Here is a 27,175-nt window from a genome sequence, read left to right on the forward strand (position 1 = left end):
GTGTGTGTGTGTGTGTGTGTGTGTGTGTGTGTGTGTGTGTGTGTGCGCGCGTTCCTGCTTGCACTCATGAATGAACCAGTAGACAGAAGACACATTGGCATTGCAAGCTGTGCTGTCAGTCCATCTCTCTCATTATTTGTTCTACTCTCTCCCTATTTCTTATTCCCTCTCTCTCTCCCCCCCTCTCCTCACCTCTCTCCCCCCTCCCTCTCCCTCTCTCTCTCTCTCTCTCTCTCTCTCATAGATGGAAGTGGAAGTGAACAGGCTACTTTACATGCAGTGGTACATGCGCACGCTATGAATGATGAGCATGTCTATGAGTGCACTGAAGCATGTCCACACGCGCGCACACGCACACACACACACACACACACACACACACACACACACACACACACACACACACACACACACACACACACACACACACACACGCGTGCGTGCGTGCGTGCGTGCGTGCGTGCGTGCGTGCGTGCGTGCGTGCGTGCGTGCGTGCGTGCGTGCGTGCGTGCGTGCGTGCGTGCGTGCGTGCATGATAACATGTCAAAGCCAGCCACCGTCAAGGTCCAGCTTCAAGGTAAAGAAACGGGTGCAATCTGGGCCTCTAGCTCAGCCTTGTTCTTGTAGAATCGCAGAGTCCATTACATTTGCAACATCCATTAATTAATTATGAACTGCATTTTTTATTTGTGTTTCATCCATCCATCCATCCATCACTTATCAACAGTTCCAGCAGAGAGCTCCAGATTTCCCTTTCCCAGGCAACATTAGCCACTTCATCCTGGGGGATCCAGAGGCGTTCCAAGGCCAATGTGGAGATATAATCCCCCCCATCTGGTCCTTGGTCTGCCCCGGGGGTCTCCTCCCAGTGGGACGTTGCCCAGAGGACCTCCCTAGGGAGACGCTCAGGAAGCATCTAGAACTAGATGCCCGAACCACCTTAAAGGGGAATACCACAAATGTTCAACATAGAACCATGTCATAATATACCTTAGCCAGGCACAGGGTTTTCAAAGAATTCCACTCTGGAAGGAGGTTTCACCTTGTTGCGTTTTCAACCCCTGATAACGGGGGGTTACATCCGATGTAACCCGGGTTCTCTGAGTGGAGAGACTGGCTCTCCACTACATATTATTCAATATGTACGGGAACTGACCCCCAGGGGCAGTGCTCGTGGATACTCTTTAAGACACATCACTCATGGTGGCCCTGCCCTGATCCGTGATCAGTGGGCTATTTAAGTCCCACCCAGGCAGAGCCACTTCGATTAACTTTGATTGACACGAATTTCGGAGCGGCTCAAGTGTGGAGAGCCAGTCTCTCCACTCAGAGAACCCGGGTTACATCGGATGTAACCCCCCGTTCTCTATCGTGGTCGAGACTGGCTCTCCACTACATATTATTCAATATGTACGGGAACACTCTAAGACACACCGCGAGGAAATAAGCAGACCCAGCTGCCCCCGCGGCATCCCGAAGCAGTTTAAGCCCGAAGTATCAGAGCCCCAGGCGTGCTCCAAAATCCTGCCATCCAGCGAAGTATGTAATACTCCTGGCCTAGGCGCAAGCCGCTACCTAGGCCGAGCTGGCGTCAGGCCAATCAACTGATTAGCCACCTAGCTAGCCCGCAAGGCGCAGGGCTAGCTTCCCCTGCATGACATCACTCCGAGCCCGGGCCCGTCCTGCGGGAGCCGGGGTCTCGGAGGCACGGTGAGTATGACCTGCTCTGCTGCCTGGAGCCCAGCACTCGCTCCGTGGATGGCTGCCACGTTCATGCAGTAGAACCTGGTGAATGTGGAGGGCGCCGCCCAAGAGGCCGCCGTACAGATCTCGGACAAAGGGGCACCTCGCCAGAGCCGATGCTAGGTAGCAAGGCCCTGTGTCGAGTGTGCCCGTACTCCCGTCGTTGGACTGGCCTGATTGCCTGTCTGTACGCCTCCTGGGTTGTTTCCACCAGAGCCTAGCCTTAGAGAGTGGTTCCCCAAGGCGGCTATGCCTATAACAGACCAAAGCTGGTCTGTTGCACCCATATTGTTAAGCATTTCTGTTATGTTTAACAACTGCACATGTATTCACTGATACAGTCAGGGCAGGTAAAGGGGGGGAGCCATAGCCTGAGCTTGGCTCTCACCGCTCTGCCGCCCTCGGACGTTTAGTCCGTTGGGCTGGAGTAGAAGCGGCAACACACCATATATGTTGCGCTCCGCTCGTCCCTGACAGTACGGATGCGCTCCGCTGGAATCACCAAACCCGGTTCTCCAGCGAACTACGCCACAGCCGCGTAAACCGACCCGGTTGGCAATACGCTGTATGGCGTGCAATGACTGATTCAGGGGACCCCTGGCAGACCCAGCACGTTCTGTCTTGTGTCGCTGAGACCAGATCCACAGACAGAACTCCGCCACGGACGCGTAAACCGACCCAATCGGTGATACGCCGCATAGCAGACTATAATGGCCGCCCAGGTTGTGGTCGACAGACCACCAGACCGCCCGCCATGAACGCGTGAACCGGCCTAGCCGGTAATACGTTGTATAGCGGGCTCTAATGGCTGCTGTATGTGTGTTCTCACGGACCACCAGCACGCCCCACCCAGTGTTTCCACTGACGGGACTCCGCCACGGGCGCGTAAACTGACCCAATCGGTGATACGCCGTATAGCGGACTACAATGGTCGCACAGGTTGTGTTCGACAGACCACCAGACCGCCCGCCAAGTGTTTCCACTGACGGGACGCCGCCACAGACGCGTAAACCGACACAATCAGTGACACGCTGTATAGCAGGCTATAATGGCTGTCCACACCCGTGGTGGAGAAAGTACTCTATTACTTACTTGCCGGAGCATTCCTGCCACCACCTCCCGTGCACCTCCACGAGCCTCCTTAGCTCGTTGTAGCCGGGCACTGGCCTCTTGGCCCAACATGGCCGATGGCTCAATAGGCCGCTTCATTGGACAAGCTCGGTCCTCCTGCCACCGCTTGGACTAGGACCGCCACCGATGGCGCCTCACCGACCGGAGAGCAGCCTTACCCTGTCTGTTCCTCAACAGCCTGGGGAGCCTGCAAGCCGGTTGCTGCAGCTCCTCAATAAAGGTAAGGGCTATTCTGGTCACGCAAGCGCCGTGTAAGCGGGCGCTGATACAGTGACGGAATAGCCTCTGTGTTGGCTAGCTGCATCCGGATAGCCATGGCTCTGTGCATTCTCGGGATGAGCAAGGAGCTTACTCCGTGGCTTCACACCGATGACGGATTCCACCACGCAGAATTACACCTAGGTGTGTAGACGGCCCCGCCGTGCAACACACCATCTATGGTGCGCTCCGCTCGCCCCTGACAGCACGGATGCACTCTGCTGGTATCACCACACCCGGTTCTCCAGCAAACCACGCCACAGCCGCGTAAACCGACCCAGTCGGCTATACGCTGTGTAGTGTGCGATGACTGATTCAGGGGACCCCTGGCAGACCCAGCACGTTCTGTCTTGCGTCACTGAGACCAGATCCACAGACAGAACTCCGCCCCGGACACGTAACCCGACCCAATCGGTGATACGCCGTAAAGCGGGCTATAATGGCCGCGGGTACAACACTGTTCAACTGACCACCAGCGTGCCCCGCCCAGTGTCTCCACTGACGGGACTCCGCCATGGACGCGTAAACCGACCCAATCGGTGACACGCCGTATAGCGGGCTATAATGGCCGCCCAGTTTGTGTTCGACAGACCAGCACGTCCTGTCTGTGTCACTGCAGATCGACATACAGAACTACATCACGGTCGTGTGAACTGACCTCGTCAGCGACACGCCGTATAGTGCTTTACCACACTGTACTGACACTACCACCTTTTGAGAGCCCATGGCCTCTGAAAAGGTCTCATGTTCAGTCCGCCAAGCTGAATCAGGCTCACGGCCGAGGCCATGAGTCCGGCAGCCTGCATGCAAGTCCTGTACGTGCAGCTTGAAAACCCTCAAGTACCTGTTCAGGCCTTTGAGGTTCAGAATAGGTCTTACGCCCCCCCCCTTCTTTTTCACCAGGAAATATTCCGAGTAGAAACCGAGCCGGTTCTGATCCGGAGATAGTTCTCTGATAGCCCCCTTGCTCAAAAGAGCTGATACCTCGTCCCGCAGCGTGATGGCCGCCTGGCCTGACGCTCGGGAGAACACTACCGTAGTGGACAGTGGAGGTGAGCTCTTGACTTGTAATCTGTATCCTTTTTGCTGGTGCGTAACACCCAAGGATGTGGATTGCAGCTTTCCATCTGGAAAGACAGCGAGCGAGAGGATTCGTGGGGAAGGTGGGGGCTGCTGACGTCATCTGCCCTGTCGGGTTCTGATCGTACGCTGGCGAGGGAAGCCTGTGACGTCCGTGACATAAACGGGGATTCCCACTGACCGTCGACATCCGCCCTGTAGCCTCGCCTGCTGGCGTTAGCTGGGCTAATGTCGCTTTCGTCACCGAGCGAGCGCCTGTTCCCATGGGAACGCGAGGCCTCGCCGCTCTGAGTGCCGGATGCAGCTGCCCTAAGGCAGTGTTCAAGGGTTGGAGAGAAAACGCCCTGGCCTCTCTCACTCTAGCCGGCAGGATGAAGCAATTCATGCCCGCAGAGGGGTCCGGACTGCCCGTGCGCGCATGTTCCATCCCCAAGCAAGGCATACATCTATCGTGGCCGTCTTTATCCCACAGCCCAGACAGACGTGGGGCGCTGGGCTGGCCATGTTTGCTATATCATTTAAGCTATGTATGCAAATCTATATACCTAAATTATATATACAAAGGTATATATTCGTAGACGTATGTATTTGTATATCTAATGCTCATATACTCAATACTCGAATATTGTATACTCATATACTTAATATTCGTCCGTCTATGTAATTGTATATTAAATACACTTAATCTCTATAAGTGTATGGGCAGAGCCAAGTGTCTCTTTATTTCACTTAATTATTTATTTCAGTGATTTGCAACGGTGACTTGCAACTGTTTGTCAGTGAGTGCCGTGGGCTGCCAGGAAAGCTCCTGACCTAGCGCCACACTGCCCTCTTGTGACCTGTGGGGCACAGTGCAGCCCTCCTCTAGGGAGCGCACAGGCCCCTCCCCCCACACTGACGCCTCGCGTCGACGCGGAAGTAGGTACACGCTGCAAACAAACTTTTCTCTGTTTGTTTGTTTACTTGGCTCCGCCGAGGGTTTCCTCGGACCGCGACGGCAATGATCGCCGGTAGATGGCCCGGAGGTCCGCCGACTGGGTCAGCCTCACTCGGGTTCCACCTGGTCCGCCCCCTGACTGGTCAGGCTCGGAACCGGGCTGCAGCCGCGGCGGCTTTCTTTTCTTTTTTTTCTTCTCTGACGATGTCGGCGATCCAAGCGTTCGGCCGACAGACGGCTTCACAACTTGATCACTCGAGCAGAACCGCAGCTGCCCTAGTCCACCCTCCGACTAGGTCAGATTCGGAACCAGAATGCAGCCGCGGCACTGGCGCTGCCGGCGACCCAAGCGTTCGGCCGACAGACGGCTTCACAACTTGATCACTCGAGCAGAACAGCAGCTGCCCTGGTCCGCCCTCCGACTAGGTCAGATTCGGAACCAGGGTGCCCGCCGCGCCAGGAATAATATGGAATATACTTGTGTCGGTGTAAATATGGCAGCAAAGCGTCCCGAGAGGAGCCTCACAAGACCTGCTCTCTTCCTAAAGTAAGTGGACCACGCCGCCAAACACCCGTTCTGTATACTGTATGTCTTAAGCTGAGCCCACAAGCGTCTGCACTCGTGGAAATCAAAGAGTCGAAGTGGCTCTGCCTGGGTGGGACTTAAATAGCCCACTGATCACGGATCAGGGCAGGGCCACCATGAGTGATGTGTCTTAAAGAGTATCCACGAGCACTGCCCCTGGGGGTCAGTTCCCGTACATATTGAATAATATGTAGTGGAGAGCCAGTCTCGACCACGATAGAGAACACCGTTGACGTCTAAACGGACGGCACATCTGATACTTTATTTTGCCGTTTTTCTGTAGCGACCGTTGTCGTGTAAACGGCACCTTCGTGTGAAGGAATAGGCTATATGCAAAGCAGCCATATTGGAAGGAAATTGGGCCTTCACAGGTGTTACCAATGATACTAATGAAGGCTCTGTTCCATTTAGTGTAGCACAGTGGGTTTCAAACTTTTTAATTTCCAGGACTCCCATAAGGGGCCATTTGGAACCCCCTCAAGGAACCATGAGGGTCCCTGGACCACACTTTGAGACCAGAATGGAACAGAGCCTTAATTAGTATTGTTGGTAACACCTGTTAAGGAATTTATTTCCAATATGGCTGCTGTGCATAGAGCCTATTCCAAGTGAAGGAGCGGCCGCTCTACTCTACTCTCCAGAGTGACTGAACTTCTCAACCTATATCCCTATGGGAGATCCAGCCACCAGTCATGAACGTTCAAGCTGCTCGCATCCGCAATCATATTCTCTCGGTCATTACCCGCACACTTCATGACCATGATAGCGCTCTTTTCGCCACAACCGTGCGGTACAGCGACCGCAATGCCGCCCCCGCTGCTTCTCCGGCAGATCTCCCGCTCTGTCCCTCCCCTCACTCGTGAACAAGACCAAAGATACTTGAACTCCTTCCCTCGGGACAAGGCCTCATTCTCTACCAGGAGCCATGGCCTCAGATCTCACATATGAACATGCTGATTAACACTACACACACACGCGCACACACACACACACACACACACACACACACACACACACACACACACACACACACACACACACACACACACACACACACACACACACACACACACACACACACACACACACACACACACACACACACACACACACGTGCAGTGGTGTAAAGTAACTAAGTACATGTAATCGAGTAGTGTACTTAAGTACACTTTTGAGGTACTTTTACTTTTTAGTATTTCCAATTCTCAGTACTTTTACACTACATCTCAGAGGCAAATATTATACTCCACTACAATTATTTGAAAACTTGAGTTACTAGTTACTTTGTATATTTTGATTATTATTACTAAACAATTATATTAACCACTTCGGCCTATCTATATACATAGATCTATACATAGATCTAAATATACATTTCGGCCATTTGAAAATAGCAGATCTACAAGCTCACAATGCGTCGCGATGCACATACATTGTGAGCTTGTAGATCTGCTATGTTCAAAGGATTTTTATACATTTTAGACGTATGATAACTTGTGAAACGGAAACATTCTGCATAACGAGTATATTTTGATGCCAATACTTTTGTACTTTTACTCAAGTATATTTTGAATTCCAGCCCTTTACTTGCGCACACGCACACACACACACACACACACACACACACACACACACACACACACACACACACACACACACACACACACACACACACACACACACACACACACACACACACACACTATGGCGCTCGATCCGTGCCACGTCAAACCTTGACGCGTCACATGAACGCGTGATTTTTGTATTGCTCTGCACTGTACCGTGTGAACTTGTTATTATTTTCCCATTGACTCACAATGGGTACGCGACGCGATGGGACGTGCATGCGTGCACGCGTACCCTTCCCCCGTGCCCTACGCGGGTTACACGTTAACACTTAGTTTATGCGTTTTTAGCGAACGCACGCATCAACGCATGCATTTTTTTTTGGGTCACGCGACTACAGGAGGCAGGCAATGAGGGCTGCACAAAATCACATGTGAATATTGTTGATGCACAGCACCGTGCGTGCGTGTGTGTGCATGACAGATGACTGTCAAATAAACCGTCATGGTGATTATAGCGTGTGTGTGTGTGTGCAGTGTTATCAAAATAGACCGTCACACGTGATTGTTGTTGTTTCACAGCACCGTACGTGCGTGTGACACGTTCTATATAAAGTAGCTACACTTTAATACGAATAATAAAGATCATCTCTCATCATAGGCCTACATGAATGAGTTTGTGCGCAGATCCAGGCTCCATTAAAGGCTTGCATTTATTCTATGATGCTTTTTGTCCCCATATAGAAGCTAATAACTGTATTTATCTTTAAAACTCGTGTGATACTTTCATCAGAAGTCCATCATTTGGGGTTTATTGGTCAGTCAAAGAGACAAGGGCCACATGGGCAGACCATGAAGTGCTGTGGGCATATAACTGTCATTGCGCACGGCGGCCTCTCCAGCACCTCAGGTTGACACAATTATAAATAATTATAGCTTATAATAAAAAGCTATGCAGATGGATGGATCATGGATGCTCTATTGATAATCAAAATGCGGGAGAACTTGCGACCAGCGGTGTCCACAATCTCCACATTATCCCCCCTCATATAAACTTGGGTGCAAAATATGGCATAACTGACCGGTGATTAGCCTACCAAGTCCGATCCAATTCAAACATGTCTGCGACTGCAACTTAATTTGGTTCATAAAAACACAGTCTAGGGGAATTATGAAAATGTACTTAAAGTACCAAAAGTAGGCTAGAAGTAGGCTACCCATTTCACAAGTTTTCAAATAAAATATAAAAATCAGCAGATCTACAAGCGGAGGGTCACTGGACATGAACGCGGCTCCTGCCCGCAACAAAAAAAAAGACGAGAGAGAAAGGGGAAGAGAGAGAGAGGGGGGAGAGAGAGAGGGGGGGAAGAGAGAGAGGGGGGGAGAGAGGGAGAGAGAGAGAGAGAGAGAGAGAGAGAGAGAGAGAGAGAGAGAGAGAGAGAGAGAGAGAGAGAGAGAGAGAGAGAGAGAGAGAGAGAGAGAGAGAGAGTGAGTCACGGCCCTCTCAATCAATCAATCTCGAAAGCAGTCCAAGTTCATGTTCAGTTCAATACCATTGCTGTTGCAAATTCCAAGCCATATTGAAGTATAGGATAATCCACAATGAAATGATCGTCCCGTGGTGATTGATCACAGAGTAATATTGTGGCTTTTCCAACAATCTAAAACTAAAGCCACAGTTTTTGATCAGGGGGCAGGCTGGCAGGGGATGTATGTATAGTCTCGTGTCTCGCTTTGTTTAGGCTATACAATTAATCGCAGAAATCCAAGAAGTTGCATCAATCACTCCACAATGCGTCGAATCGCCATGCATTGTGAGCTTGTAGATCGGCTATTTTCAAATGGCCGAAATGTGTATAGGGCTGAAGTTAGCCCTGAAACATGACTGTCATATACCATGACAGTCATGGTGCCATGTCCCCCCAGTTTATAGCGGTGTTCGATTTTTTTTTACATTGCCAACTCTCACATGTACACAAACGTTCAGATTTCAAATATAAAGTGCTTACCCCTGAGCCACGGATGTTACAGGGCGATCCGGACCGCGATAAGTACCCGTATCTCCCGTATTGTTAAATAAAAAGCATATTATCCCATCGCCAGCCTTTTCCTTTTTTTTTGGTAATGTATCAGAGTGCAATACACCTCCCAACCATTAGTGTCGCATGGTTGAAAGTATCGGAGAAAAATTGGAGAAAATGGCTGGCGATCGGATTAAATTTTTTATTGAACAATACGGGAGATACGGCTACTTATCGCGGTCTGGATCGCCTTGTAACATCCATGGCTCGGGGTTAAGCACTTTATGTTTCAAATCTGAACGTTTATGTTCATGTGAGAGTTGGCAATGTAACAACAATCGAACACCGCTATAAACCAGGGGGACATGGCACCATGACGCTTGCGTCATGAGAACCATGGCGAGGGCTGAAGTGTGTTTAGTGATAATAACCAATTACCAAGATATAACAAGTAGGCCACTAACTAAAGTTTTCAAATAATTATAGTGGAATAGGCTAAAAAGTACAATATTTGCCTCTAAGATGTAGTGGAGTAGGAGTAAAAGTATTGAAAATTGGAAATAATCTAGTAAAGTAAAATTACCTCAAGATTGTACTTAAGTAGGCCTACAGTACTTGAGTAAATGTACTTAGTTAGTTACTTTACACCACTGCGAGAGAGAGGGGCTCGAGTCGCAAAGCGAGTTAATTCAGCCAAAATCTGTCACTTGCGTTTCAAATTGTATTCTTTGATCGGCTGGTGAGTGATATAACTTAACTATCACAACTTGGTGTTTATTAGCCCTGAAACATGACTGTCATTCCATGACAGTCATGGTGCCAGTTGCCCCTGGGTTTTCGCGGATTTCTTTTTGTTTAGATTGCCAACTCTCACATGTACATAAACGTTCAGATTTCAAATATAAAGTGCTTACCACAGAGCCACGGATGTTACCTCGCGATGCGGACCACATTAAGTACCCCTATCTCCCGTATTGTTCAATAAAAAGCATTTTAATCCGATCGCCGGCCATTTTCTCCAAATTTTCTCCGATACTTTCAACCATGCGACACCTAATGGTTGGGAGGTGTATTGCACTCTGATACATTAAAAAAAAAAAAAACCTGAAAAAAGAAAATGGCCGGCGATGGGCTTAAAATGCTTTTTATTGAACAATTCGGGAGATACGGGTACTTAATGTGGTCCGCATCGCGAGGTAACATCCGTGGCTCTGTGGTAAGCACTTTATATTTGAAATCTGAACGTTTATGTACATGTGAGAGTTGGCAATCTAAACAAAAAGAAATCCGCGAAAACCCAGGGGCAACTGGCACCATGACGCTTGTGTATACAAGCGTCATGTGAACCATGGCTAGGTGTTTATAAACATACTTGTGTGTGGATTACGGAGAAATTTGAATGAAGTCTTGATCGGGGAGGCTCTATATACGCACTTATGGATATCTTTATGTCAGTCCGTGCAACGTACGGTTCGCGGCCCCGGCCGGAGCGGCTTGGAGCGGCAGCCGGTCATTGAGTAAACTAGAAGCTCGCCCCCGCTACGCGGGGGCTCGCGTCTAGCCCGCGGCCACGCCCACGTAGCGCCCGCGGCCACTTGGCAGCTCATATAAGTGGCGTAGCGTCATGAGGGCCAGTGGGGCCGTGGCTCGGTCAGTGAAGACCCTGTAGTGCGGATGATATGTGGCATAGAGGGGCAGATTGTAAATCCCCAGAGGAAACATCCGTGGGCTACCATTGGTTCAGCGATGTGTGCGGTCGCCCTGCGGCCCCTCCTCCTCCACCAATGTGCAGTATTGAGAGCCCTGACGTCACAACAATTGGAGCGATGGGCACTGCACTCTGGTTGGTTAGGGTAGACCTAGGGCCCAGGTAGAACCCAGGTAAAGCCTGCATGGGCAAACCCAGTTAGGACCCGCCTTGGTCCCACATAAACATGGCTAGTTGGGGCCCACCTAAGGGCCAGGTAGAAGCTACTTATAGCCTGCATGGGCATCGCAGTTGGGACTGAAGTGGATGCCGCTGACATTGCTGACATGGGGTCCATATGGTTTAGCCCACCTTGAAACCATATGGGAACTTCGCTGGCATGCAGGCTGGAATGCAAACGCTGCATCATACCTGTAGTGTGTAGTTTGATGTTGTGTGTGTAGCAGATTTACCTGCAGTGTGTAGATCAATGTCCATATGAAAGTCAATGCCCAGCAGTGTTGTTTTTTTCTCCAGCAGAGTTTCTAGTGTCTCTGTCTGTCTCTGGAAGAGGTTGCACATGAACTCTGCAGCCGCACTGAGGCGCTCCAACACAAACACTCTGACATTAAGCTGCTTCACACAACAAACATCAGCACCACGCTGCTGTTTGTCCAAAAGACACAATATCTCCTCTCCCACCGACGTCATGTGTTCATTTATCGACAGCCGTACAGACTCCTTTTGACACATTTTACCTCGTTTATCCAGCTCTCACTGACTCTCCACATCGGGCTGGTATAGCGCCACCATGAGGCTGATTAGAGAAATCTCAAGTGGAATTTCTTCCTCGGCATAGTGGGAATGTGGGTGCAAAGTTGCACGGAAAGTGCATGCTGTGTTCATAATGTGAGGCATTTTGGTCCAAACGGAGCAGTCCTGCAGACTTTGGAAGCCATTTTAGCCAATCAGGATGGAATATGAATAATCTGAAAGGGTGTTTTTTTTTAATGACTGTGGAGATACTGTGTACCGATTTGCGTGATGTTTGGGCAAAATATGTAGGAGTACTGTGAGAAAATGTGATTAGCAAAAAGCGGCCTCCTGGTGGCACTGTAACAGGGCCATGTGAAAGAAATAGGGCAGAGGTTCTGAATTGGCATCCAGTGTGTGTGCACAGTTTCGCTGCGATCAAGTCAACGATGTGAGAGATTAGCTATCACAGACGGACGGACAGGTCTTGCGCCATGCCTTTCGGCCTGGCGGAGACAATAAAAAAATGAAAGTAAAGGAAATGACCATTTCTGCAACAGAAGTAGTCAACAAACGATACTATAAAAACATTGGCCACATTGTCAAATAATCTAAGAAAGAGGCAATCATGTAGAAAATAGCCGATCTACAAGCGTACAAAGCCTCTCAACGTGAGGCGTTTCGAGCTTGTAGATCTGCTATTTTCACAATATTTACTTGTGGAATGGAGTCAAACAAAATGGGGGGGTGCCCAGATCAATTACGTTTATTTGTGGGGGGGGGGGGCGGCCTGAAAGGGTTGATAAGCACTGCTCTAATTGGAGCGAAATTATCTGAAATTACAACATGACCATAATGCAGCCTAAACGTGCGTTGCACGGGGCGGTCCTGCCATTACGTTAGTTACTGTAGTTGCTGTGGAGCTACATAGTTCTCCAGAAGACACACACAAACATACACCATCTACAATGGACTAACTGAGCAGCAATATTGACATTCACCACACGAACGTGCATTGTTGACAAAGTGATTGCACAGCCGCTGCAGGCATGACAACCACGTTAGCGTTAGCGACATGGCAGCTATCACAGCTCCCTGTCCGTCGTGGCTGCGACTGACTGACTGTGTGATGGCTACAGCAAGCTCTCTGCGATGCCATTGTCTGGGAACTGCTCTTAGCGTGACACGAGCAATGAGAGTGAGCGCTGTAGTTGTTGCTAAGATACGGTGGCGTCTCTGCCCCATAGCTTGTAGATCTCTCACGCATGATTGGCGTAGGCTGCGTTGCCAGGTCTGACTGTTTGTATAAGCGATTTTGGGCTTATTTGGGTGCACTTTTGGGCTCGTTTCCATAGACCACGGCAGTGCTTATTTCTTTCCCGTGACCGATGTGGCATAAAAAGGTGCAAAACGAACCATCCGGAAGTACATTGCGAGATGAAATATATAGCACTTTTTGATTATTAGAGAAGGACACACATGTGAAGGTGGAAAATGAAATGTAGGAGGTTATATAGTTTTTCATGAGCGATTTTTGTAGCAAGTTGTGAGAGAATTGGGCTACTCCTGTGGGCGGGGGGCTGATTAGAACCATTGGGGTTTGAAAAGAGACGCTCTCTGTTTGAGTAGTAGAGATGTAGGCTACTTTATACTTTACAGGAGGAGGAGTACTTCCAATTTTCAATACTTCTACTTCTACTCCACTACTTCTCAGAGGCAAATATTATACTTTTACTGCACTATAATTATTTATTATATATATAATTATTGTTTACAAAACTCACATTAACCACTTCACACCCCATATAATATACAAGATTTGTATTTGTGAAATGGGACATTCTGCATAATGAATATTAGCCTACTTTCTACTTTTGGTACTTTAAGTACATTTTGGTGCTCCGTGGCGGGGCGGGTTATGAAAAAAACCTGACCCGCGCATCACTGCCCCCCAGAGGTGTCCCCGGACCCCACTTTGAGCACCAATGCGCTCATCTTCAACAGGAGTTGGATGGGATGAATACATAATGAATACATAAACGCATTTTGATTGGTCAAAGGTCTAGCAGTCACCAGCGAATTTCCGCAAAATATGACTGCTGTCCGAATAAATAAAAGACGCATTTTCGAATTAATGAGGCCATAACATAACATAAATAATGGGAACAAACGATACCGAACAAACTTCAGTAATATTGCTCTGGCGGAGCTGCAGCTGATATAGATATAGAATGGCCACTCCGGTTGGGTCTCAGAAGTGTGTGAGTGATAAACGTAAATTATATAATTAATTTGGCCTGCAAGTATCTTATGCTGCCAGAGAGAACCACAATGTTCTCTATTTCTCGCAAAAGTCTAGAAAGACATGTGTCCATGGCACGTCAGTGCGCCCCAGCCATGATTTTTTATGTATAATAGAAGGCATGGGCATTTTAGCATTTTTGGTTGTGCATGTTATAGTGCCCTTGATATCAAAACGTTTCCCCGTTAGTGGTGCGTAAAAGTGTGGTTCTTTTCGGTGAAATGACATTGTGCGCATCGGGCGCATCTGCTTTCGGGGATTTGAGTCAAAAATGATGATTCTGGCATTTTAGGGATGAGATCTGATTTGACAACTGTTTGTCTTATATTAGGAGGATGTTTGTAGACAACTCTGGGCATGTCCTTGAAAGTAGTGGCCAATTTTGGGTCGCTACTGAGGATATACCAATGTTCCTTTATTGTGCGTTCAAACTCCTTACCGGGCTGAATATTGTACAATGCATAAGGGAGCGTTACATGGGGAGGCGTCCCGTTCGGACTGTAGGGTATAGTCCGAACGAGTCTGTTTGGTCTGGAGTCACCTGAATACAGGAAAATTAACTAGAGAGTTCACAGAATAAATACAATTTTGAATTAGAGCAATCTCTTGAGAAATGACATGGTGTCGGGGAACTGAGGCAAGAGGAGGCATCATAACATACACCGGACCCGACATTGGTATCATAGGCCTACTGTAGGCATAGGCCTATAGCTTTGTATTGCCTTGAAATAAAATATTATTTGACAGACATGGCTATAGCCTACATGTTACTGATTATTTGGAATGTTATATTATTGCAACCGCTGCAATATTGATTGTAATGGATGCATAAAACTCAATGGAGGGAAAGGGCGCGCACAGTGCACCATGCGTAATGGAGCGAGGGAGGGAGTGCTATGACATATAACAACGGTAATAACAACGGTTATAACAACGGACTAATGTTAAAGTCCGTTGTTACTCACGCCATAATCCTCTCAGGAGCATTGCATGTAAAATCCAAGACATATACAGTCAATATAGTCTAATAGGCTGCTTTTAAATCTACAATAAAATGACAACGGATTGTCCCCTCTCCTGCTTGTCGTTCCGTGATGATTTTTACTTTTTTCTCACCGTCATCCACTCTTATAATATCAACCATTAAGCACAGTCAGCTGGCTGGTGTCAATTATCTTTCTATACTCAATGACAGCTGCATGGAGGAGACTCAGGAGAGTAGACCTCAAAACAATAAAATAACCAAATAAATATCCTAGGCTAAATTTCGTATACCGGGCAATTATATCAATGAGAGAGCGAGAACGAGAGAGAGAGAGAGAGAAACGGAGCGAACGGAACCATTCAACACCATACAGGTTCGGTTTAGCTCAGGATAGACAATTCATATTTTTTTCCTGCCCTTTGATAGGCTATACTGAGAGAACATTAAATTACAACTAGATAGATACAGTGAGTGTGTCCAATCCTACTACAACAGCACTACAAGGGACATTCATTCCAATATAAAATAAAGTTGCAGCGGGGATATCATTAGGCTATACATTAGAGGCAGCTGCGCATCATTGTTAAAGTAACACATTTAACATTCGACCCATGAACTTCGACGCTGACGGCCCCAACGGAGGTTGCACCCTCCGTTTTTAAAAAGAATCCTGCAAGGATGACAGACCCTGCATTCAACCCGTGTGTGCACCGTGCGCTACTCTGCGCAGAAAGAGGGTTCTCGTCACAGTGAATGAGTTACAGCATGTTTCAAAGCTTTTTCATAATAATACAAGAACAACGTGACATTCGGCATAATGAGTAGCCTATACGTTCTACTTAAGTATATTTTGATGCCAATACTTTTGCCATAAATGAGCGTGCCTTCTTTCATAGACTGTAAGTGTTGCGCTCTCTCTCTCTCTCTCTCTCTCTCTCTCTCTCTCTCTCTCTCTCCATTTATTATAATGACCATGAGCGTTCCGGTGTTTATGTGTTATTATTTATTATCATAATGACCATGTGCGAATGCGCAGTGACGTCATCGTACCTACATGAGAAATGTGACAAGTATTATAGGCTAGTTTTACCGTGTCTGGTACCAATACAAAAAAATAAACTGGTCTGAAATAGATAAATATATAGCTTACAATGGCGAAACAATATTATTTATTATTATTAGGCTATTTAGTTAATTTAATGCGGGGTATTTAGAAACAAATATTAATATCTAAATTGTATCAATGCCACTAACCTGGATACATGGATGTGATAATAATTTTATATTTTTTAGGCTACACGATCACACAACGCGATGCAGCACATATATCAGGCCTCAGGCGTTCACATGATGCGGTGCAGCACACCACAATAATCACGCCTGCTTTCTGCGCTGAACGCACGCACACACGCACGCACGCACGCATAAAAAAAAAACAAGTCACATTACACGACACGTTCACACGCTGATGCAACACGTCACGCTTGCTTTCGTGTAGTGTATGCGCAGAACGCACGCACACACGCACGCACGCACGCATTTAAAAAAATCACACGTTCATGTGACGCGTCAAGGTTTGACGTGGCACGGATCGAGCGCCATACACACACACACACACACACACACACACACACACACACACACACACACACACACACACACACACACAGAATATATCAGAGAGGACTGGGTAATAGTGTGAGAACACAGATGGATCATAACTTTCTCTCTCCACTTGGGGGAAATAATGAAAGGATAATAAAGTGGATATAGTAAGCCTGCTTGGTCTGTGTTTGAGCAAGGCTAGTGTGTACTACACTGGAGAAACCTTGTATCTCCATATTTAACCTTTTCATGTTTTAAGTTTTTTTTTTCATAAATGAATGTCCTCCAATGAAAAGTATCAACACGAGCTTGTGACTAAATACTAACTACACTGGATCCATTGGAAGCGCATGGTTCTTTTCACTCCATTCCCTGAGAATTAACGTTTTTGTTGGACGTACAAGGTTTCCACCCGGACAGCGGCGGTATATTTGATTTTTCTCTTTTATTACATAATCCATTGGGGAGATGAGGGTTAGGATGCCGGGATCAGACTTCACGGCCTAGTCATTTGGTCTGGGCCGATGCGACACGCGAGGCACCCCCCCCACCGCCCCCCCCCGATCTTGTTTAATTTCCTGGGCTCAATATGATCTGTTGAAACAGTAGGATTCCGGTGGGACGCGTCGCGTACGCTACCGGTTCTCAGCGCTTTTTCATTTCAAGCACCCTCCCTCGGATGGATGCATTAGGCCAGCGGTTCTCAAAGTTCCCAAACTATAGTTATTAAAGGACGACTTCACCCATTTTCAACCTATTTTCATATAATTAGTCCTCACTAATATAATGCTCATGATAATATGAAGCAATTTTTTGTCTAACCCGTCTGTGTCTCAGAGGAGGGCTGTGGGACAGTTCAGAAACCATACTGAATCACAATCACAATCATTCTAACACAATACACGTCGGCTATTTTCGAAGACGTCTTGAAATATTTGTCGTGTTGTGAGCTTGTAGATCTACTATTCAAATAGCTGATGCATAGTTAGATGCAAGTTAAAAGTGGTAAAACAGTTTTTTATGCTACTGTATGTTTAGCTAGGGAGCCCCTTTGTGTGTATGTGTGTGTGTGCGTGGACCCCTGGGAGGGTCTCCGGACCGCACGTTGAGAACCGATAGCCTACATGGCGGGGGGGGGGGGGGGGGGGGGGGGGTCTACAACATAATCACACTGTAATGCGGTGTGAAATAAATGGAACGGGGGGGATACGACGTGAAAATAATGAGCTGTTTCTTCTGACACCGGGGGCCGTCGCGCACAAAGCCAGAAAGACCCTAAACAAAAGCAGACTTATCTCTAACGCTAGACAAAAGGACAACGCCAGGCTAACAGTATGTAGGCCATGTAGATTATGGATATGAGTTATGTGCGATAATAAGCTGACGAAATCAAATGATCCGCTGTTTGGGCTTGTCAGGACCAATTGAGGCCCTGTGTGTCACCGTGGCCTACATGCCGGGGCCTGTTAGCGTAGCGCAGCGCGCACGGGTCACTGGTCACACACCTCTCATTCTGATGGTTTGGAGAAATCTGTGACCGCACTGCGTTTTTCTCATGCCGCATCGCATGGGCAGTGTTGGAAAAAGTACGCACGTTTTTTACTTAAGTAAAAGTATCAATGCTGCAATGTAGAAATGCAAAAAAATAAAATAAAGTCCGGAATTCAAAATGTACTTGAGTAAAAGAACAAAAGTATTGGAATCAAAATGTACTTAAAGTGCCAAAAGTAGAAAGTACTCATTATGCAGAATGTCCCATTTCAAATGTATACATATCTTTTGAAAATAGCAGATCTACAAGCTCACAATGCGTCCCGATGTGACGCATTGTGAGCTTGTAGATCTGCCATTTTCAAATGGCCTAAATGTATATAGGATTGAAGTGGTTGATGTGTTGTTATAATGATCAAAATCTACAAAGTAACTAGTAAACTAAAGTATTAAAATAATTGTAGTGGAGTCAAATTATAGAAAAATGGAAATACTCCAGTAAAGTTAAAAATCCTTAAATTTGTACTTAAGTACAATACTTGAGTAAATGTACTTTCCACCACTGCCTACACACGGTGTGAAAGAGAAAGTGGAGGCAGTGGGGTGTGGCGATTTACAATCTAAAATGTACAATTGAGGCGTTTAGCAGACCCTCGGATCCGGAGCGACTTACAAGTGCGAGATCGGAATGAGCAGTGTAAGCATGAACTCATGAAGTCAACAAACTACAAGGTAAACTAGAAAAAGGTGCTCCTCGGAGCACAGGTCTCCGCCAGGTCAGGTAGGAGTCATATAAACTAAAATGTTTTGCAAAAATCTGCCTCCTGGTGGCCCTGTAACAGGACAATGTGAAAAGGGTGGCATTTCTTCCTCGACCTATAGTGGGAACGTGTGTGCGAAGTTTCACGGAAATCGGACGCTGCGTTCATGATTTGAGGCATTTTGTTCAAAACGAGCCACTCCTGCAAACTTCAGATGCCAATGTTATAGCCAATCAGAATGGAATATGAAAACATAGTCTCTGCCCCGCCTTCGGCCTGGTGAGACTTTTTGATTGATTGATTGATTGATTGATTGACAATATGCACAAAACAAAGCAATGTACGCAGGAAAACGTCAATAGGATAGACAAGATCGCCAAAAGCTTATTTCCATCGTGGTCCTGTTGATCTTGGTGTGGGTGGATGCGGGCGTGCGGTGCATGTGTGTGTGTGTGTGTGTGTGCGCGCGCGTGTGCGTGTGTGTGTGTGTATGCGTGTGTGTGTATGTGTGCATACACAATAATCACATAAGTAGTAGTGCCTCCGTTATGGAAAAACATATATATGCTGTCTGCCCATGCAGAAAGGTGAATGCAATAGTAGATGTTTACTTTAAGATCATGCAGCAAAACCCAGACCGCGTCTTCCTCCTTCGCCTGTCCCTCTCTGCTCACCTCCTCCTCCCAAACACTCCCCCTCACATCTTTCACGCTGTGTCTTTATACCTCTCTCTCTCTCTCATACGAGCCAGGCCGAGGGTTCCCATGACAAAGAAAACAATAAGCAGGAATTCACTCCTTTAAAACAGCCCTGACAATTCACCTTTCAGAAGGCCAAAGGGGGGGGGGGGGGTAGTTATCAGTTCTCCTTACACAGGTGACCCCCCCCCCCTTTTTTTTACCCCCATCCCCCTTTATTTTTTATATTGCATGTTTGGTGCTATTTATTTTGTGTATGCTGATGAATTGAATACCTAGGACCCCAATGGAAACACGACTGCCAGGACTTTTTTGGTGTTATCCTTTTAGATAAGTGTTTGACTGTACCCGCGCTGTTTTACATTTCTGTCTGAATAAAAGTACAAACGTTTTGGTATCAAAATGCACTTAAAGTACCAAAAGTAAAAGTACTAAAATGTTTGAAAATAGCCGATCTACAAGCTCACAACGCGTCGCGATGCGACGCGTTGTGAGCTTGTAGATCTGCTATTTTCAAATAGCCTAGGTATAAAATAGGGCTAAAGTGGTCAATGTATGTTTTATAATCTCATAATTTATATCTGCAAAGTAACTAGTAACTAAAGTTTTCAAATAATTGTAGTGGAGTAAAAGTACAATATTTGCCTCTGAGATGTGGTGGAGTAGAAGTAAAAGTATAGACAATTGGAAATACTCCATTAAAGTTAAAGTACCTCAAACTTGTACTTAAGTACAGTACTTGAGTAAATGTCCTTAGTTACTTAACACCACTGTTCACTTGAAAGGTTCAGATGGATGTTCACTGTTAACTGCACCACTTGGTGTGCGTCTGGCGTGCGTGCGTGCGCACGCGCGTGCGTCGGGGCGGGCGTGTCTGCTGGATATGACAAGTTAACAAATGAGATTAATTTCTGGGTTAAACTATTCAGTCGTGACAAAACACTCTTGTTTTAACCCGTCTGACCTTGAAAACAACAACCGCTAAATAAAACCTGAGGGATTAGCAGCAAAACACAACAGCTGTCTTCAAACCAACAAGAACACTACAGTAACATCCATGATAATAAACTAAAGACAAGTTCAGTCAGGTTCCTTACAGTTCTGTAACTCTGAGAGTGTACAAATGTTATGGTGGTCCAACAAATTTTAACTATTGAGAACCACCGTTATTTGTCTCCGCCAGGCCGAAAGGCATGGCGAGAGAGTATGTTTTCCACCCCGTCCGTCCGTCCGTGTGTGTGTGTGTGTGTGTGTGTGTGTGTGTGTGTGTGTGTCCTTCCGTCCTGTCTGCGTGTTACCAGCTAATCTCTGGCACCGTTGGCCCGTTCGCTCCCAAACTGTGCACACACACTCCCTGGATGCCAATTCAGAACCTCTGCCCCAATTTTTTCACATGGGCCTGTTAAAGCGCCACCAGGAGGCCGATTTGTGCAAAACACATTTTTTTACATTACTCCTACAGATTGTATCCAAACGTCATGCAAATCGGTACACAGTATCTCTAAAGTCATGTGATCAACACGGATCTGTCCGATTTCCCATATTCTATCCTCATTGCCTATGGTTGGCTTCCAAAGTTTGCAGGATTGGTCCGTTTTGAACAAAAAGCCTCAAACTATGCACGCAGCTTGCGATTTCCGTGGAATTTCACACGCACATTCCCACTAGGCCGAGGAAGAAATGCCACCCTTTTCACATTGGCCTGTTATAGCGCCACCAGCAGGTCTAATTTAGCAAAACACATTTTTGGAACAAAATGCCTCAAATCATGAATGCTGTGTCTGATTGCCGTGAAAGACCTAAGAATAAATGGCACCCTTTTCACATAAGCCTATTATAGCGCCACCAGAAGGCCAGAATAACGTACCTGACCTGGCGGAGACCTGTGCTCCGAGGAGCACTTTTTCTAGTTGTAATTGTATAGCAGACGTAAAGTCCACATACCAGCTCTGACAGTGTGATAAAAAAACTGTCCCGGAAAAGGTTCCAAATGTGATGGAACCGAGTCCCTGTTCTTCAATGTTGGATTTGGTTCCTCAGGTTTCTGGATCCCAACCCTATACTTCGGCACATCTACAAATAAGTTGACATTCTCCAATATATCTTTTTATTTGTTGTTGTGCGCCATCAATTTTGCACTGGCTATGTTGGTGTGTTAGCTGTAGCCTATCAAGCTGCAGATTGGTAACAGTTATGGTTTATAATAAAGATATATTTGTTTCCCTGGCCCAAAAAGTGGGAATCAGTGGTGGGAAAAGTACTCAATTTCTTTACTTAAGTAAAAGTATCAATACTGCAATGAAGAAATACTCTGTTAAAGGTAGAAATCCGGAATTCAAAAGGTTCTTGAGTAAAAGTAAAAAGGAATTGGTATCAAAACCAAATGTAGAAAGTACTCATTATGCAGAATGTCCCATTTCACAAAGTTTTCAATTGTATAAAATGCATACAAGTCTTTTGAAAATAGCAGATCTACAAGCTCACAATGCGTCGCATCGCGACGCATTGTGAGCTAGTAGATCTGCTATTTTCAAATGGCCGAAATGTATAAAGCTGAAGTGGCTTTGTAATAATAATCAATATCTACAAAGTATGATATTTGCCTCTGAGATGTAGTGGAGTAGAAGTAAAAGTACTGACAATTGGAAAACTCCAGTAAAGTAAAAAATACCTCAAAATTGTATTTAAGTACAGCACTTGAGTACATGTACTTAGTTACTTTATACCACTATTGGGAATACATAACAATAAAAACGAAATAAAATCAATATTGTCAATCGGCCAAATTGTTATTTTAAACTTTGCATCGGCCATGAATTTCCATATCGGTGCATCCCATAATATAATCATCCATAATATTTAAGTAGCGTATGTACACTAGATCCATAATAATAAAGTACGTCTCCTCTGGGGTTCCTGACGTCCTCAGATCATTCTCCCTTCAGTACAGATCGCCAATCTGCTCTGATCTTTAAACGAGCTTGTTATGATAATCGGGGTGATGTTTACGCCATGTTGCGCGGTATACTAGTGCTCCATGGGGACAGCATATATATATATATGCGTTCACACTGATGCTAATGGAGAGCGTTATGCTAATGCTAGCAGCGCTCCATGGGGACAGCATACATACGTTCACAGTGATGCTAATGGAGCGAGTGTTATGCTAATGCTAACCGCTATGGTTCTATGGAGATGCGGTACCCTGCGGCCGGCCCCACAAACCAGTCACCAGGGTCCTTTACAATTACAAACCATGTACAGCTAACATGCTGTCGGGCAGAAACCTTGTATTTGTGCTTGTATATTTATGTTCATGCTTTTTTTAATGCCCTTCTTTGTCGTTTAAGAGTGTCACGCAAAAGGAGCAAAAGGAGATGATCTAGTTCTATGCATTGATCAGGTGGAAAGTAACTAAGTACAAAAGTATTGGTATAAAATGTACTTAAGGTATCAAAATTATAAAGTACTAATAATGCAGAATGTCCTGTTTAACAAGGTTTCAAATGCATGCAAATATTTTGAAAATAGCAGATATACAAACTCACAACGTGTCGCGACGCGTTGTGAGCTTGTAGATCAGCTATTTTCAAATGGCCAAAATGTATATAGGGTGGGTAATGTGTGTTTAATAATAATGAAAAACTACAAAGTAACTAGTAAAGTTTTCAAATAATTGTAGTGGAGCAGTGTAGAAGTAATAGTATAGTCAATTGGAAATACTCCAGTAAAGTAAAAGCACCTCAAAATTGTACCTAAGTACAGTACTTGAGTACATGCACTTAGTTACTTTCCACCACTGCATTCAGTGAACGATTCAAAATCCCAGACAAAAGGGACAAGATACGCGGAGAGACTTTTTTTTTGCGAGGCTGAAAACAACGTCGCTGATTGATGTTACTTTCAAGTCAATGGATTACAAGAGCACACATTATTACAGCACGGATGAGCGATGCAAAATGCATTCCTGCAACAGCACACGCACAGCATCTGCAAAACAAGAATTACATTCCGATTCTCCAATAACTGACTCAGAAATGAGTTTTCTCTTTTATTCCATTCCGTGTCACGATTGAGTTCTTTAAGAGTCAATTTGTGTTTGGCAGAGTGTGGAACCAAGCCTGGCTGAAGGGCGCCTGAACGGAACGCAACTATCTATTTTCCCCGATAGTTTAAGTTCTTTAAAACACCGTTTCTCAACGTCGGGTCCTGGGGACCACCAGGGGTCCAAATGGACCCTTAAAGGGATAGTTCTCCCCCAAAATGACTCTTTTTATATCGATGACCGGCAGTGGTTCCGGTAGGAGACACAAAGAGTCTCCTTTGTGTCTCCTACCGGAACCGCTGCCTACCGGTCTGCTGTTCATCAAATTATTGGCTTAGGAATGTGACAAAAACTAAAAGATATCCATGAATTCAAGTCTCCATGGGGTGACTAATCGATAGAAAACGTATTTTTGGGGGCGAACTATCCCTTTAACGGGCCTCTAACGCTGACATTGTACAAAGTGGAACCAAATGGACCCTTGCCGTGTCTCGTAACACTTACAGCGTACGATTGGACCCTTACGGATTCATTTGGTTACATTCATTTGGTTTGATATCCACGGGGTCCGTGGATATCAAACCTCGGGGTCCATGAAATGGAACAGAATCGATGCTTTAAAACATTTAAAACAACCCACTTTGAGAAACCATCATCTAATACAGAAATAGACTATATACAAACAGACAATCTAATCCACTGTATGCATTATGTGACACAGCAACGCACATACTGTACATGTTGTATTTTCTCAACTGAAAACAGCAAGTAGAACTGCCCTGGCTACGTATTTTTTCTCCCAAAAACTTAGCAACATAGCACTGTGCATGCTCACGGACATGGTCCTAAACAATGGGTTAGGGTCATATAACAAAAATGGCGATAAAATAATTCATCTTACATTAACGTTATTAACTCTTTGACGAGATTTCTTGTCATATTTACTAAGGCTTTTCAGTGGTTTTACACTAGACGGCACTGTTCGCTAACACTAACACGTGAGTCACCATATGACTCCCAGTGAAGCAATGAAGCAGCAAATCACGTGATCGCAAAAAAACAGCCACAAAACAGCCACAATATTCTATGATTTTAGTGAAAACACTTGGAAATCGCTGGCAGTGGCTTAGCAAACAACGCTTTATTTCTGGCAGTCAGAGAGTTAACACGTTAACTTTAGACTAATCTCTCAAGGACGGATTCAGAGCTGCGCTTGAATCTGTCGGGAGCCCCGTTGAGAACCTCTGCACATTGGCTGGGTGGGCGTGCCTTCAGATCAGGAAGCAGGCCGCGCTTTACCCAATCAAATGTAGTGGGCGGGATTCACATCTGCGCGCTCGCTTCCCACTGGAAACAAACCCGAAACTCATTTAACAATAGCGTCCTCGAAGCCGTCAAAACCACGGAAAGTTAGTAACATTTTAACTTGCTCTTTCATCATAGAAACAAGTGGGCTTGTAACCAAAACGATCCATGTTCTTTGGGAGAAATGGTGTTGGTGTTCCGTGGAGAAATATTGTTAGAGGGAATGAAAACACGCACGACAGGAAGTGGAGGGCTGAGGGCAGACCAAAACCCTGTTTTCCAGTCAGCATACCTGTAGGTCTACTTAACCCCCCTCTGGGTTCCCAGATTTACTTTAGACACACACACGTTCATTAATCGCAATCCGAGGCAAAAGTTTCAAATAGGTGTTACATTGATTTGAAGCCATAAGGCCCTGCCCTGCATCTAACTGAGGAAAGTTGAGGCAGAACTTCAAAGTATTTTGAAGCGTACCCACTATACTCTCTGCTGAGCGGGCATGATCAATCAATCAATACTCGATCAATGAGGAAGAAGAGAAAGGCTAAGCTCCACGAATCAAAAGAGCTCTCTGTGTGTGTGTGTGTGTGTGTGTGTGTGTGTGTGTGTGTGTGTGTGTGTGTGTGTGTGTGTGTGTGTGTGTGTGTGTGTGTGTGTGTGTGTGTGTGTGTGTGTGTGTGTGTGTGTGTGTGTGTGTGTGTGTACGTGTGTGCGTCTCACCTGCTGTAGTTGGACTCTCACCTTCGGCTTCTGAGAAGAGAAGAGAGACATGACATTAGTTTACACTATCAACATCAAACACTTGTGTCATCAAAAGGAAACACCTAGAGTATAGACCACATTCACACGGCGGCCATATTGGCATTTTGCATTGAAAAAACGGGGTGGCTTTTCATTAACTTAATAGCAAAATGGCCGCCGTGTGAATATGGTCTATTCAGGAGTTAGTCACATCGCCTGTGTCCGTTCCCTATCGCTTACTACAGTCACACTTCTAAAAACACTCTCCTAGCTCCGAACGGAGGTGACAGAACAAAGTGGCCGAGGGTTTGACATGCATAGAATAGGAAATGCAAATATCCATTAAAGGGATATTTCACTTTGAAACATGTTTGGAGTCATTTTAACATGCACCCCAGACAGTTTTTAAGTTGCTTGATGCATTATTTAGATACCGTATTTGATGTTCATTTGATCAGGTACATTCTCTTCCTAAACGTTGTAACTTTATATATATGTTTTAACCATGTTAAATTCATTTTTCAGGTGTCCTTCTTATATGTGATTTCAATTTATTTTTTTCATTTATTTATTTAGTATGTTCTAAATATTTTTTTCATCTTTTAAAAAAAATATGACCTTTGGCTCTGTACTCGGTCTGCTCTTTTGTCCCCCTACACCATTTCACCGAAAATAGCTGATCTACAAGCTTGTTGTGAGTTTGTAGATGTGCTATTATGTTCTCCCCAAAATAGGGATGCTAGGGTTCAAGTGGTTCAAAATAAATTAAACAAAATCCCATCACATAAAGATTTGTCGCCACCCACTGTAGTAACTCAGAGGACCCCCTGTTGAAGACCCAAGCTTTGACCCATGCTAAGACCTGGAACGCATCTGTGTCACTTTAGATTTATTTGGCTATTAAAAAATAGCAGATATACTGCTGGCACTCGGTGCCACGCTATGAGCTTGTAGATCTGCTATTTTTGAAAAACTTGAAAAAATATTTTCCCGATTTTTTTCAAAAAACAGTTAGGATTTAGAAAACATTTTTAAGAATCGCCTCAGGTCTTAATGGGTTAAACCAAACATCCAGTGACTGGAGCTGAACCAGACAAACTCTCCGTACACACACACACACACACACACACACACACACACACACACACACACACACACACACACACACACACACACACACACACACACACACACACACACACACACACACACACACACAGTCGAGCAGATGGTTCACACTCAGAGGGCGTTTGGTCGTAAATCTCCCGCTGAGCAGCCAGAGAGCAGCGAGGGAGAGACCAATGCCTTAGAAGTTTGTTCTGAGAGATATCGCCACTGTATGTCCAAAACAGTTACTTTTCAGGAAATGAAAAAAATATAACAATAATAATCAAGAAACTGTGTTCCAATTGAACCAATGCAGTTAGTCACAACCCTCTTGTTAATACTTTTAATTGGTTCAATATTCATAAAACCCACAG

The 27,175-nt window shown here is 45.7% G+C and overlaps 1 protein-coding gene across 1 annotated transcript in view; it reads right to left on the minus strand.

Annotated features, from left to right (window-relative positions):
* The window catches only part of edil3a (EGF-like repeats and discoidin I-like domains 3a), a 347,259-nt gene that overhangs the window by 267,624 nt on the left and 52,460 nt on the right, over positions 1–27,175 (minus strand). Inside the window, exon 2 of the mRNA XM_084055734.1 lies at positions 25,674–25,703. Coding sequence (XP_083911860.1) covers positions 25,674–25,703 — 30 coding nt within the window. The remainder of the gene's footprint in view (positions 1–25,673; positions 25,704–27,175) is intronic.

The sequence above is a fragment of the Gymnoscopelus microlampas genome (genome assembly GCF_963454915.1).
Source record: "Gymnoscopelus microlampas genome assembly, chromosome: 4".
Taxonomy (NCBI): domain Eukaryota; kingdom Metazoa; phylum Chordata; class Actinopteri; order Myctophiformes; family Myctophidae; genus Gymnoscopelus; species Gymnoscopelus microlampas.